This window comes from Suillus subalutaceus (genome assembly GCF_016647625.1).
Source record: "Suillus subalutaceus strain FC151 chromosome Unknown DFJ58scaffold_125, whole genome shotgun sequence".
Lineage (NCBI taxonomy): Eukaryota > Fungi > Basidiomycota > Agaricomycetes > Boletales > Suillaceae > Suillus > Suillus subalutaceus.
In genome coordinates, this window is record NW_024540374.1 from 30,424 (window position 1) to 44,881 (window position 14,458).

The 14,458-nt window shown below is 47.5% G+C and overlaps 5 protein-coding genes across 5 annotated transcripts; 1 reads left to right on the plus strand and 4 right to left on the minus strand.

Annotated features, from left to right (window-relative positions):
• Window positions 1-290: 290 nt before the first annotated feature.
• DFJ58DRAFT_856618 (uncharacterized protein) lies at window positions 291-4,041 on the minus strand (the record flags this gene model as incomplete). Its single annotated transcript, XM_041393928.1, has 12 exons — window positions 291-1,051; window positions 1,111-1,909; window positions 2,034-2,517; window positions 2,566-2,663; window positions 2,715-2,853; window positions 2,903-3,045; window positions 3,100-3,276; window positions 3,328-3,401; window positions 3,467-3,504; window positions 3,698-3,797; window positions 3,876-3,947; window positions 4,014-4,041. 12 exons carry the CDS (start codon window positions 4,039-4,041, stop codon window positions 357-359), a joined length of 2,847 nt encoding a protein of 948 aa, XP_041239483.1. The 3' UTR covers window positions 291-356.
• A 1,821-nt stretch (window positions 4,042-5,862) lies between these two features.
• On the minus strand, window positions 5,863-6,859 carry DFJ58DRAFT_844995 (uncharacterized protein; the record flags this gene model as incomplete). The annotated part of the gene is made up of 3 exons (XM_041393120.1): window positions 5,863-5,904; window positions 5,968-6,678; window positions 6,764-6,859. The coding sequence occupies 3 exons, from the start codon at window positions 6,857-6,859 to the stop codon at window positions 5,863-5,865; spliced, it is 849 nt and encodes a 282-aa protein (XP_041239484.1).
• A 365-nt stretch (window positions 6,860-7,224) lies between these two features.
• DFJ58DRAFT_732430 (uncharacterized protein) lies at window positions 7,225-8,942 on the plus strand (the record flags this gene model as incomplete). The annotated part of the gene is made up of 3 exons (XM_041386172.1): window positions 7,225-7,313; window positions 7,363-7,457; window positions 7,507-8,942. The coding sequence occupies 3 exons, from the start codon at window positions 7,225-7,227 to the stop codon at window positions 8,940-8,942; spliced, it is 1,620 nt and encodes a 539-aa protein (XP_041239485.1).
• Window positions 8,943-11,561: 2,619 nt separating this feature from the next.
• Window positions 11,562-12,255, minus strand: DFJ58DRAFT_856620 (uncharacterized protein; the record flags this gene model as incomplete). Its single annotated transcript, XM_041393929.1, has 1 exon — window positions 11,562-12,255. The coding sequence occupies one exon, from the start codon at window positions 12,253-12,255 to the stop codon at window positions 11,656-11,658; it is 600 nt and encodes a 199-aa protein (XP_041239486.1). The 3' UTR covers window positions 11,562-11,655.
• A 384-nt stretch (window positions 12,256-12,639) lies between these two features.
• DFJ58DRAFT_666536 (UbiA prenyltransferase family) lies at window positions 12,640-13,571 on the minus strand (the record flags this gene model as incomplete). Its single annotated transcript, XM_041382566.1, has 3 exons — window positions 12,640-12,977; window positions 13,030-13,414; window positions 13,467-13,571. The coding sequence occupies 3 exons, from the start codon at window positions 13,569-13,571 to the stop codon at window positions 12,640-12,642; spliced, it is 828 nt and encodes a 275-aa protein (XP_041239487.1).
• Window positions 13,572-14,458: the final 887 nt, after the last annotated feature.

Genomic DNA, 14,458 nt, shown 5'->3' on the forward strand with positions numbered 1-14,458 from the left:
GATGCGTCCTCTAGGTAAAATATCTGTATCATGGCCTTTCCATGCCATAGCAACCTCACTGTACACTTGGGGTGTCACGCATTCCGCTTCACTTATCTCCCGTGTTCGTCATATCGCTGTTTTGTCCTATATCTATATCATGATGAAACTACTCGTATAATCATCAGAGATGTAATGGCCGGCTGTTAGTATTACATGTATATGATCTATATGATGTTCGCAAATGGCGGCTGACCCTCCAAAAATGACGTCCATCCTTTAAGTCTTTCTGGCAGAACATAGAATGGCTTGTAACTGTACAAGCGTCGCAGAGGCACTCCCATCTCAGTGCACAAAGACCATGTTTCCATGAAGCATCATGCAGCTAAGGTGAAGTCACCATGCACAAAGGCAATCTCCCCTAGTCCCCGTTTGCTGTATGCCTTGAAATTAAGATGTCCTTGGATATCGCAACCTTCAATGGTGGCGATGAAATGAAACTCGGCCCTGTCGTATGCGCCTGCAGTGAGCTCGATGCAAGCTGAGCTATAAGATCTGACGAGAAATACGAATGCAGTGTGGAGCGCAAAGAATTGGAGTAGTCCCGGGGCTGGGTTGATGAGCTCTCTCACAAGGGCATGATTTCCCTGCTTGCTTGCAACAAGGGCCTTCAAGATGGTGGGGATATCATGTGAAAGTTGTCCCTCGTTCTTTACGATTGTCTGCAGGATGTCCATGGCTTTGGATAACCTGCCTTCGCAAAATGCTACCTCCGCAAGTCCTTCAAGTGCGTCTCTGCGGACGAAATCTCCAGAACTTGTGCATTGCAGGAAAAGGTCTTCCAAGTGCGTGTTCACCTGGACAATGTCTCCCCCATAGTAAAATTTGGCCCGCCAGCACCACAGCTTGGACCGCAAGCCCCAGATATCATCTTCTGAGGACTTCACAAATAATTCATCCATAGATGTTGCGGATGTGTACATCCGGGCTGTATCTAAGAAAAACCAAACCTTGGCTTTCGTTGATTTACTGAGATATTCCCACGACTGGAGCGTTGAAAGCCCTCTAAAACCTGTTGGGATTGAAGGACACGGCCTTGACATCTGTATATGTCTGCACATGCAATAACACATTCGGCTGCCATTTCATGCTTGCCGGTGACAAGACAGAGTGCCCCAGCAGCTTTGAAGGCCTTCATGGACTCTGTGTGCTGAGAAAGAGTCATGTAGAGCCAGCCAAGATTCCACAGGCAGTGTGCTTTGGGCGTTCGCATGGAGGAGTTCTCGACAATGTTAAAAATAGCGGGGGTAAGGGAAGTTGAGAGAGGGAGATGGCACTTCAAGCACTGCAAAAATGTCCAGCAAGCGGGATAAGTCACTTCAGGGATGTAGGGGAGGTTGAAAGCAATAACATGCTCAATGTTGAGGTGATCCGAGGTAATGATATCAGCATGACCATCTCGTTCTTCTGAACACTGTCTGACAGTATCATAGTAAAAGGTGCGTATCTCTTGCAAACATGTGGAGTCAGGTAGTGGCAACAAATCTTGCACATAATGTCGAATGGGTGCGAGCATTTTGACGAAGCCGTCTTGACGATAAACAAGAGAATGCCTCCATAAAACATCACATATAGTGTCAATTTGCAGGGTGGATGGCAAGATACGCTTGGACAGGGCCTCGTTGAGACCCTGGGGTAAGAAGGCAATGATAGCCAACGCATGCCAAACCTCCTCTCCGAGTTTCTGGATTGACGGCGAGCTGAGTGACAGCTGCATGGTGTATGACAAGCTTTGCAGCTTTCCCTCGCCATGGTCCAGTACCGCACTGTGCCGATCCTTCCATCTCTCCATCAGCATGACCGGAGACCAACCGTTTTGCTGCGCAGCATTTGCAAGTAAATTGATGGAAAGCAGGTGGAAATCTAAGTCCTGAAGCAAGTTTGTTATATCTCCCTCCTGCATTTTTATGACTGGCTAGGCAGTAAATTCGAAAGAATGCCTCCTGAGCAGAACTCAAATCCAAAGGCGGAATATCCTTGGTAATCCATGGTACATTCGGTGCACTCCTTCTACTATGTGATGTGAGAATCAGGATGGTACCAGGGACGCATGTGATTTCAGCAATGACTGATGGTATTTTCCCGAGCGCCGATGATGCACTGGCCTCTTCAAAGGTCTCAGCATTGTCAAAGACAACAAGTGCACTTGAGGAGCGAAGAAAGGTAGATATTGGGCGCAAAGTATCAGTGCCGGCGATCTCTATGCCCAGGGCTCCCGCAAAATGAGCCATAAAAGTTTCGAATGTGATAGTCGAAGGATCCAGGCCATTGTAAGTCACGAAGAAGCGCCTATCAGCAAATTTTTCGATGGTAAGTGGCTCATGAAGGATGGCTTTGGCAAGAGAACTCTTTCCCATGCCTCCCGGGCCAATCAATGCAACATGTTCACCATTGACAATGATGGTCGTCAACTCTGCCATGAGATCATTGCGGCCATAAAACATGGAAGGTCGTGATGGAGGCTCAGTTGGGTGATACCTGATTGCATTTAAGGACATCCACAACCTGCAGAAAATAACAACTTACTTTAGAACATTGACACCGGTTGTATTGCCAGTTGTATTGCTGTCGAGTCCTAAAGCGAGTCTTTCCACCCTCATAGCAACGCCAGTGATAGCTTCAGTCTTGAGATGACATTCAGCAGCAGAAGTTCAGGTCAAATTACAGAGACGCACATTAAAGAGTACGAGGACACGGTCTATGTCCTTTTCCCAACTAGCAACCTGGTCACGGTCAATTGTGGCAGAGAAGAACCTCTTCAACAATCCTTTTCCCTTCCTTGAAACTACTTCATTATTGATATCGTTGACTGATCTGCTTGGCGTTATCAGTTTCTGGCGACAGTGAAATTAGTTTTGCCTACGAGTTAAGCTCCAATAAAGCATGTGCCAAGTATCCTGGTAGATTGTCGTCGGTAATGTTTTTGGTCACTCTTTCAAGGATTTCCCAGATGGTCTTGCATTTTTTGACTATTGCCAGGAAATCGGACTTGTTCTTGATCACTGACTGTATGGACCTGAGGATCTTTTACACTCATTTTCGAGAGTTACACCGACGCACCTGCACAATCATCAGGATATTGGCGACTGTTCCAAGTATACCTTTCGCCAGGTTGATAGGTACGAGGTCTCGTGTGACGTTGATGGCTGCTATAGTGACACCCAGCAATTGATTCATATTATTGTCGTCCTGGGACTCCTTGGTTTCAGAGGAGGATTGTTTAGCATTTGGGCTGTTCTATTTTAGATCAGATATGCAGTAATGACACCTAGATGTGCTCTTTCCTACCTTTGGTTTTTTGGACCTTTTCGACTTTGGGCTTTTGGATAGCATTGCCTCAGCCTGAGGTCGTGTGGCAGATCCTGGACCGTATTCCAGTGGGTTTAAGTCAGATATCGAGTGAGCGTCGACGCCTGCCTTAAATCACCTCGGATGCAAGCCACACGGCGTGTTGACGGTGAGAAACTGCACAGCATAAATTCGTAATGTACGGGCGTCTGATTATTGATACCATCCTCTGCTTCCCGCGCAGAAGAAGCCTACTAATCAACTCTCTAGTTGATTGTTGCGCTTGCGCTGAGCGTTCGAAATTTCATACTAGTATTCGCGTTCAATGTTGAAATCAGCCGCACGCGATAAAAGAAACGTCTTGACTCACCATCTCTTAAACTCTTCCTCTTGACATACCGCGGTATCAGCTCTGTGAAGGACACATTCTTTGCACGCCCTCCGAGTTGATGATATTTTAGAAGCACGCCCTGATCATCCGAAGAGATGATCAACTTGATACAGCTGCACCCGCATGCAACAGTTCCCCGGGCCCATGTGGTTCCCACCTTTGCACTCTCCCTTCCCCGTAGCTCGCCGTGTACCAAAGAAGACCATGTCGCCCTCTCGGTTCATGCAGACTGTTGAATTAGTTGTGATTACATTCACTCATTCGTAGAAAGGTCACAGTTTCTCCTTCGCAATACCTCTCCCCTCCCAGCTCTTCTGAGACATGATAGCAAGGTCTTCCTGTCTGTTTGCCTGGGTATGTTGTGGTGTCGCTTGTCAGTGGACGCTACATCTTGATGATACACTCCGAGCTCAGCTTGCCACAAACTGCCCTGCAGGACAAACTCCTATACCTCATACCCAGTGCAATACAGGTGTCAAATTCCAAATAGGTCCAAGGAAACGAGCGGAAGATTGGAGAAGGAGATGCTAACAGTACTAGTAGAATCGCGTTGCAGTTGTTATTCTAGAGCACAGTGTCTTCTTAGATAGATGATCTATAGATAAACACCTATAAAATCAAATATCTCCACAGTCAGTGATTCAGACAAATACCAATGACTGATAACGTGGACGTTCGTGGGTGGCTGATTAGCAATACCTAAGCCACTGTCAGCAGAAGGTGCCTAGTGAGGTCAGTAATGTGAGCGATCAATCCAACAATGCCTGGACAACAGGAAACAACAAAAGAAACAAGTATACCTTCTCGTACCAAAAATATGCCCAATGGCAATCTTACTACAAAGGTTCATGCGAAGCTACAATGGTCACTCCCACAACGCAAACAGGTAGGATCACTGGTCAGGACTAGTCAATGCTCAAAGAACTTTCAGTACTATTGAACCTGCTGTCAAGGAACTCGCTTCGAGTATTAAACAGAAAACAGGAACGGACGTCCTTGGTGTTCGGCACCAAGTCTCCTTTCAATAGCTAAAGCCATATGGCAATGAAACCCTAGCTCAGTACCACTACTCAGATGTGTGTGGTCAAGCACACAATTATCAACTTCAAAGCTCCCCCACTAAGCTATGCAAAGTCTTAGGTGGACTAAGGAGACAACACAAAAGTTGCAGAAAAAAAATAAAAGAAGAACTCGGAAAAACAAACAAACAAATGGAGGCAGTACCAGGCTTGGTGGTTGTGGAGGATGATGAGCTCACACTAATGGTGTCTCACAGAAGAGTACCTTCACCAATCTTCAACAGCTCTTCACTGTTGTTTGGCTACAGTCACACTTCACACTCAAGTACTAGGGGATAAAAAACACTTTTTATATTGAGAGAGAAGGGGCTCTTATATAGACAAAATTTAAGGGCTATGCTACCAGTACGTTAAGGTTCCTGTCAAGTCATCCCCAGTTAAACTGAGTCATATAAGCTGGTGTGAGTCATACTGAATCAAGTTGAATCTTTGGGAGTCACTTCAGATGGTTGAGTCACTTGGTATATAGATGAGTCATCTTGACTTGTTAGTCATGTGATTTCTCATGACAAAGCAGAAAAGGTCTGGACACTGATTATGTAAGGTACCAGTCCATGTGTTATGTTTGTGTTTGTTTATTACATTTTCTGTTAGGGGCTGAACTGGTGTGGTGCTTTGTATTTAGGGTTTCCTGCATGTTCCCACAGGACAACTTGTGTGGGAAATAATTTTCACAGTCACCTGACATGTGAGAAGTTCATGCTGAGTCATTTTTAAGCCAAATGAAATGAAACTGAATCCAAGAATAAATCTTCAAAAATATTCATTCCTGTAAACCGGGTTTGCAGAAGAATGAGGAGAAAGAAGCAAGTCCTTTTCCTGGGCCAGGCTTCTTATGAGAATGTTATTCAGCCATGCACCAGACTAGTTTGGTGCAGGTCAACAGTACAAATAAAAAGGCTAACTTAGCTTCCCACAGTGGCTAACTCGGACTCCGAGGAGGGGCTGGTCGTTTGGCAGTACTGAGCAACTGGGCCTCAGGACTTGGAGATCACGTTGCACGCACCAGTTGTGATGGATGATATTCTGTATATCATTAACTGTAGCACACGTCTTTGCCGTAATTCAAGGAGTTTCCCACCACCAATTGGTTGCAACGTCTTCTACCTAGTATGATCCAAGTTACAACATCGACTATAGTCTATGAAGGAATCAGGGGACCCATCATACCCATCTGTACCCGTGGATCGGCTGAACATGCCACTGAATTGAAAGCGATGTACCGTGAAATCTGAGGGAAGTAATCATACTCTTCAATCGTCCATCCCAAAACTCCACTCCAACATCCACAACAGTGGGAATGCCGGCTTTTACAGCTGAAAAAGATGTAGCATACAAAGAGACGCGTAACCCCCGCAGATACTTTGGTTTTTCTTGAGGAACAGCGACAAGGCGATGGCCACAGAGGTGGGGATAGCGGAGCACCATCGAGGCTGCTTCACGGCATAGTCTTGAGACCAATCCGAGGGCAACGAGCTCAAAGGGGTGGAGATAACGCGCAATTTCTTGCCAAAGCTCAAGAGGCAGCATTGGACAAATACTGCCGAGTGGCATATCAGCTATCTGAGCAAACGATTCCACCTCTTCATTGTAATCGATGTACCGTTTGTAGTAATCGCAAACCTCCACAGCACGCTTGAAGAGTGCGGGGTTGATGCGATAGCCAAGACAGGCGAGAGCAGTAATGCCTGGCGTAGAAGGTGAATTTGCAAAGAATGATGGTAAAAATTGGAGGGCGCTTGTGTGGCTGAATGTCGTTGTCTGTGCGTTTTTGACGACTTTGACAATTGCGCAATGGAAGACAGAAAACGCGATTCCAAAGTAATGACCAGGATTATCCTTCTGCTCCACGATCACATTGATCAAGCGTGATATGGAAACCTGTAGGCATCGCTCATCATATAGATGTGTTGTGATGAAGACAACAGTAGTGGGACTCAGAGTAGAAATTAAAACGTCGCTAAACGTCGCTAAAGCTCGCTAACTCTCGGTTAGAGTTCGACGAAACTCGGGTAAGGACTGCAAGAACAGCCACTAGGATATGCGGCACACTCGGCATCATAGCGGACTTCGAAAGTTATGCCTGCCACTCGACCACGACCTCCTCGTCGTTCTGCACTGACTCAAAGCTGCTGCAGACGCCCTCTCGAAGAGACAGAACCTCCATGGACCAAATGCCAGGGCCTGTTACCCGTGGAAGGGGTGGCAAGTCTCGAGGTTCGCGAAGTACTGCCAGCTCAGATCAGCCCAAGTTTCAGATACAATGGTTATCTGCGCCGTTCCGTACCCAGAAGGTCGTCGACTACCTCCGCGACCACTCAGCTGATTGTCGGGTATTATTCCCCTCTGAAGTCAAACAATCGCACCCTGATGATGGCCGCCCCTCGGCCAAAGATAAGCTTTCAATTTGTGCCATTATCGCCAAGCATGTCTTCGAGGACTGATAGTGACTATACGGACCACTATCCACATGCACCGGATAAATTCCGTGACTCTACGAACAATCACATCCAGTCGTAAGTTTACCCGCTAGTCCTCCCCTTATGTACTAACATCTATCTAAAGTCTCAAAAAAAAATATCGTGAATGCCATGATCGATTGCATGCCACTGGTGCTGGTGTCGTGCCACAGGACGAAAACACCACTCAGAATTTACGTGGTATGTGTCCCTTTCATACTTATGATATTCTAACTGATAAATTTCACAGCACAAGTACTCAAAGAATTTCCGTGGTATGACGATCTTGCTATCATCTTGAGGGGCAATCCGGCATTGTCCCTCAAGACAGTCTCATCACGCCCAGGAATGGACCACGCCGCCAACTTTTTCTCAATCTCTCATGCAGCTGGGAGCTCATACTCTAATGGCCTGAATTCTGGAAGCGCCCAGTATGGCTATGCCCCTGGCACTCTTCCTCCTGGCACTCATCCTCCTCCTGGCGCTTATCCTCCTCCTGGGGATTATTATCCTTCTTCCAGCGCTCATTCTCCTTCCGGCGCTCATCTTCCTCCCAGGGATTATTCTTCTTCTGGCGCTCATCCTCCTCCTGGGGATTATTCTTCTTCCAGTGCTCATCCTCCTCCTGGGGATTATTCTCCTTCCGGCGCTCATCTTCCTCCCGGGGATTATTCTCCTTCCGGCGCTTGTCCTCCTTCCAGCGCTCATCCTCCTTCCGGCGCTCGTCCTCCTCACCCCAACACTCAACATCACTTCACTCCAACCAGCAGTCAACATAGATTGGGTCACGTCCCTCAGCCCTATCAGATGGGCCACCGCGAGGAGTACGCGCAGCACCCTCAGTTTCAATTGCACAGCACGCCTCCCCCCTCTGACTCTCTTCTCGACGACGACGAGGACATCCATATGCCGGATTACTTTGGCCCCCTCGATGATGACGAGGGGATGGATTTTTCATTCGGCGACCTACCACCACGAATTCCCCCGGTGATGCGTGATTACCGGGAGGAAACTAATGTTACCATCCTCAATAGTCCGCCTAGGCCTACAAGATCTAAACGACCACCTCCTCCATCATCCCCATCCCCCCCTATCACTCCCCCGCCTCAATCAGAGTTCATTCTACCGCCGAAATCGCAAACTGCCCTCCGTGACAGTCGCAGTTCCTTTGCGCTCGCTGATCTGAAGAGACCAAGCACAGGGTCAGCCAAGCCTGTCTCTCGCCGCTCTTCAGGGTCGTCGCGGTCTAGGCCGCCGTCAACATCATCAGCGCCTGCGTCGACATCTCCGACATCTCAAATTGCGTCCTCCGTGGGAGGACGCAAGCAGACAAAAAAGGCGCGGTCCGATATCCAGAGCCAGGTCGATTTTCTCAAGGACGAGATCGAGAATGCGCAGTCGGATAGGATTACGAGGGAGGAACTGAAGAACGAGCGATACCTGGTAAAGTACAACCTCGCGCGTCAGGTAAACGAGCACAAATTTCTTAAGTCCGAACGTGCCGATGAACATGTGGAAGCCGCCGCTGCCCACCAACGTTCTTTGGAGGCAAAGAACTCCGAGATCCGCCTCCGCGAGGCAGAGACCAAGATGCATGATGCATTGGCACATGCACATGCTGAGGAGGCGGCGACGCTCCGCCTTAAGATTGAATACGCCCGGCTTACTAATTCTTCTGGGTCTTGAGGATGTGCTATTGTACTGTTCATACTGCTCATATGTTACACATGTTACTACTTTCTGTTACATTGATCTTTGTGTATACTAGCTTGCCAATGGAGTCTGCAACTATTCCCCATCTCCTCTCCTGTGTGCCTTTGAGTGAGGACTGTCCAATAATAAATCTTTCAACCTCTCTCGATGAATGTGACCAGGAGTCCCTTCATACAACCTATCACCCACCTGCCCATTCCCATCTGGTCCTTCATCTTCACCATGAGCAATGTTATTGTCCTCCTGACAAGCCCATTTCACTGAGCCCCTATTTCCTGTAAGATTGTGCTTTTCTTCAAAACGGATTATCATGTTGTGAAGTATCAAACAACACTGAATCCAATGGATAGCTGCCTGCAGGTCCTCTGCCGAATTGATATTCTGTCGAAGATCTCGAAGGGATTGGAACCGCCCTTTCAATGCAGCAAATGCATGTTCAACACGGACACGGACCTAAATAAATTTAAAATGAGGAAAAATCAGGGGAAAAAATTACAAACTTTGGAAAGATAATAATTGAATGTCCTCTGATTTGCTGTTAGCCGTCCATTGCGGGGCTTCTTGAAAGGGGGAATACACCAGGTGTTCAGTGGGTAAGCACTGTCTGCCCAGACCCAGTGATCAGCTGGCAGGAGCGTGTCGTGCTCTTGATAGATACGAGTGGATTTAAAGGCATATGCATCATGGACACTTCCAGGGTGACCAAGAGCATAATCAACTATAAGAAGATTGTGGGGCATAATGACTGCCTTGAATTTTTTTTAATTTTTTAACCATAAATAAATAAAATAAACTCACTTGACAACCAAGGGAATACTTAGATTTCCTATCATAAAAAGCCTCATGGAAAAAGCCCGGAGTTGCATACAGATCAACTGTGGTCCCGTCAACAGCTAGGATCCCATTCTTCCACTCAGGGCAAGTGGTAGCCTTTGCAGTATACTTCCGAGCAAGCTCGAAATCCTTTGAGTTGTGGGGAGGGAAGGACATGAAGGCATCATGCTGGTCAAGCAGTGCGACCATTACACGGTTAGTGCAATTGACAACAGAGCCAACACTAACGCCCGCCCATTGAGACACATTCAGTAGAGAAATAGAATTGCCATAGTGGCCAGCACGGTTGAGAAAAATTGCCAGCTGAATAGCAACGGGAAGCTGGGGATTGTTTGAGTTGTTGTGAAAAATAGGATGGTCAGAGATTAGATCGAGGATCTCGTCAAAGATTTCTGGGTCCACACGTAATTTGTGACGAAATAAGAGAGGGCGGTGTTCACCAAAATGAACAAGGAGGTGAAGCTGTGGGGCCCGTGGCATAGGTTCTTCAGGCCTGTGAAGCACACGAGCCCTTAAAACTTCATCCCGGAGAGTCGAAATGGCATCTTGAAGGCGGTTGTAATGGGCAATAACATGGTTGTCGTCATCAGATGAGTCGTCAGAAAAGTCAGATGAGTCGTCCGAAAAGTCAGATAAGCCGGAGAGGACCGGAGAAAGAGGCGAGGGAGGGGTAATCATAACATTCAAGAAAATATCAAGCTCCGAGTCGCGGGTAAGATCAAAAGAGTCAAAACTTGAGATAGAGTCCATAGAGTCATCTTCCATGACATGCTGATATTCTGCCCTGGCTACCACAAGGGCAGCCAGGTCAATATCATTCAGCATTTGTGCACGGGTGGGTTGACGAGGCATGATAAGGATTGGGGGAATCACACCTCCTATCTAGCGTGTATATGTGACGTAGCTTGTAGCGGAGTTTGAAATTTCGGAATAATCCGACGTTTCATCTCACGCGGTAAGTTGGCGTCGTTCTCGAGCTCACCTTGCACCTCAGCACCCAGCACTTAGGCCACAGGCCTCAGGCCCATCATAGCCATCAACTTATCAGGTGTTATGCATGCAAGGTAAGTGATTTTTGTACTTTTCTTGAGCTCACTAACTGTTGCTCTCATCTAGTTCTATTTTAGTCTTATCAGACTCAGACCCACCTGCCAGCACGCAGATCTTCGTCGAGCCCTCCCTCGTGTCTTTGTGGAGGCACGCAGATCTTCATCAAGTCCTGCCCCCCGCCATCTTCATCAAGTCCTGCCCCCTCCGCCGTCTTCATCAAGTCCTGCCCCCCTGCCATCTTCTTCAAGTCCTTCTCTCTCCTCCCCAGCCCCTCAGCCTCTTCCTCCCCAGGTGCTCATCCTTTGCTTCCTCTGGTGCTTACCGTACTGTGGGACTTGGTTTTTTTATTGTAATTTTGTAATAGCTACTCATAATAATTCAACTACATGTACTGTTACATGCTTCGCAAATCCTAAGTGTCGTTTGAATGTCCGATGTCGTGCCGATGTACGCCGAGCATTACTCAGCTCTGTTTGTTTCAGCCTTACCCGAGTTTTGTCGAACTCTAACCGAGAGTTAGCGAGCTTTAGCGACGTTTAGCGATGTTTTAATTTCTACTCTGAGTCCCACTAGTGTCTTCACGAACCCATGTGAACTCCTTTCTTTCCAGCTCGGGATGGAAAATGTGTCGAACGCCGTCAAAGATCTGAGGAACGAACGCAATGCTGGCCATGAAGCATGCAATTGACCATTGATCGTCCATGACTTGATTGTGGTCTTTTAACAGCTCTATTTCATAAATTTCCTTGCCAATGGTTGAGCTAACCATGCACTGTCCAATTATGACCTCTAGCAATGTGACTCAAACGTGCTCGTCTTCAGACAAGATGTCACTTTTGGCGAGCAAATCGCTCAAAGCCACCTGAGATCCAGTGCACATCAAAGACTGGTACGTCACGAGGTCAGAATTGTCCACAACTGGCGGTGGGGGCTTCTTGTACTTGTGCTCAGGGGGGCATCTCAATGAGCAAGCTGTGTGGCCGTAATGATCTTTGGAGATACGATCGACGGCTTCTTCTTCGGACACATGGGTGATGTATTGGATAAAAGTGTTATCATCTGGAAGGCATTCCAAGGAGAAGAAAGGCATGCCACACACGTGGAAGATATTGCGATCAAGATCGATTTCATAGTTCCAATCGTAAGTTTCTGGCCAATGCCAGGAGGGTCCGGGCTTCAAGTCAAAATCATCACCATTTTCTATCAGTAATAGAGAATGCGAAGGACTCTTCAACCCATCCAGCATTTCTCCAAACGCCTGTCGATAGGTCGCAATGGCATTGGGCTGTCGTATGAGTTGAAGCACCTTTAAGCCAAGCCCCTCTGGATGACCCCCAGAACCGTGGTGTGATTTGAAATACATATTCCAATAGCGGACCACGTAGTACCCATCAGCATCCATGTCTGCAGGTAAATCAAAAGAGACTTGAATGATGGTCTCAACCGTTGATGGTCAGTGTATGGGGGAAAAAAGGCTTACGACAAACGATTTTAAGGAGTCATTATGTAAGTACGAGTTCTGGCCGCTGAGTCCAAAGGCGATGTGTAGACTTGCGATTGACCAGCCGTCAAAGTACCAGATAAACAAGGTCAAATTTTCGTGTGTGGTACAACAATAAGCTATTAAATAGTATATCATTAGAACAGAATAAATACGACTTTCAGCTCCAGATACTCAAACACCATAGAAGAAACGCCAGTAACCTGGAAGTAGATGGCTGAGCGTGAACCACAGCTGGTATGAGTTCATTGTCAGCTTCACTTTGGTGTGCTCCCAAGTAATAATTCAACTCACACTATAAAATTTGCAGGACTGCTTGTCGGCGCCCACCGTGTCGTACATCACAAATTGGGTCCCCACATATGCGCCATAAGCTACAAATGCGGCGGTAGAGAGCACATCTAGCTTCCAGATATGGCTTAAGACAAATGACCAGAGGGGAATGCCAAGCATCATTGAGAAGCGTGCGGCTTTAGGGAAGATTGTGGGCAGCGTGCACCTGCCAGTGAGGCGATCGCCCTCTTCATCCTTGAAGTCTTGCGCATGAAGCGTGGTCGCAAAGACTGCCGAGCTAAGTGCGACCGCCAAAGCACCGACTTTATCGATGCGCGAGTTCCAAGAACCTGTACGCTTGATCAGCAAAATGATAGATTGTCTGCAACTGAATAGATTTACCGGCAGCAACGGTTCCTCCAACCTCCAGACACCCACCAAGGATGGCTGTGAGTACATTCTTCGACAATCCCATTTTATCACCGTGAAGTTCGTTGTACCAGATGGTGAACACCACAAAAATGGTACTGGCCAGCAGAGCCTGAGTGCCGTACCACAACGACAGCATCAAGCAGACTGGGACCAACACCCAGCGTATATCAGCTGCGCTGTCGACAGAAATGCGGCCAGCAGGTATCGGACGGGAGGGCTTGTTTTTGCGGTCCTCCTCCGGATCCTGGATCTGATTTGCAATATCGAACTGCAATAAGTGGAACCATATCCACAAAGGAGCATGCCAAGCGTGGGTGGGGTCATATCTGGGAGCCGCAGATAATGCGAATATGGTCTGAAAAGTGTAATTGAACAAGGGGGCGAGACGTGTAATAGTTGTTACGTACGACAGGTATCAGAGTGGTTCTGATATCATTTTGTGTGAAAAGGAAGATTGTTTCGAGATGATGAGCGATGCTATCAGCGCGAACAGTGAGAGCTTGAGAAAACATGGTGAGTTTTTTGAATGCTTAGGTTGTGCGACGGATCCAGACCTTTATACCTCGAAAGTGTGCTTGAAAGAAGCGCGAACCGGTAAAGCAAAAGTCATGCCGGGAGTATGCAATGAAGTCGAAGAGTGCTTCCAAAAGTCACTGGATTTCGGGCCACTAAACTAGTTGTGAATCACTAGTCCCTGAGCCACTCGAGGCTGTGAAACTTATTTTGGTACAGAAGATATGCGACGCCGACGTCGAAGAGTTCTATACAGAAGGCAAACCCGATGTTGCGGCTATGCATTCGTGAGAAGTGGTGCTCTTAACTCTCGGAATACCTCTGAGCCGTCACAGCCAAAAACAGCCCCAGAGTTGACAAGATTCGAGAAAATCATCTTATATGGGCGACAGGTGCTACCCAGTAGATAAGCGAAAGATTAGAGCGCTCGCTGAGTACCATCTGACCCGCGATATGCCCACATTGCCATCATGCAGCTATAATAGGTCAACGATTGGTGACATCATATTGTAGATCGCACTCACTATCCGGAGAAGGTCGCCCATACTCTGTGGGGCTTGAAAGATCACCACACTCGAAGACTGCAGGTATCGAGGACTGATGCAGTTGTACTATGGGAAGTTCACCGGTTAAGCAGGCGCTCGAGAAGTCACGAGCGTCACGATGCACAATTCCATGAGTCATTGATGCTACGAAATGACGCTCAGCTTGAAATACCTCTAGGCACCCCGCGATATAATTATGGCCATGCTTTCCACGATAACATCGAAACTCGACGCGAGCTTGCAGTCAGCATGGCACTGGCTTTTGAGTCCGACGGAACGCCAAATCACGGCTCGAGTTCCGTGCGATCTTACAGCGCCGCGGCTGGTTTTAATGGACACGT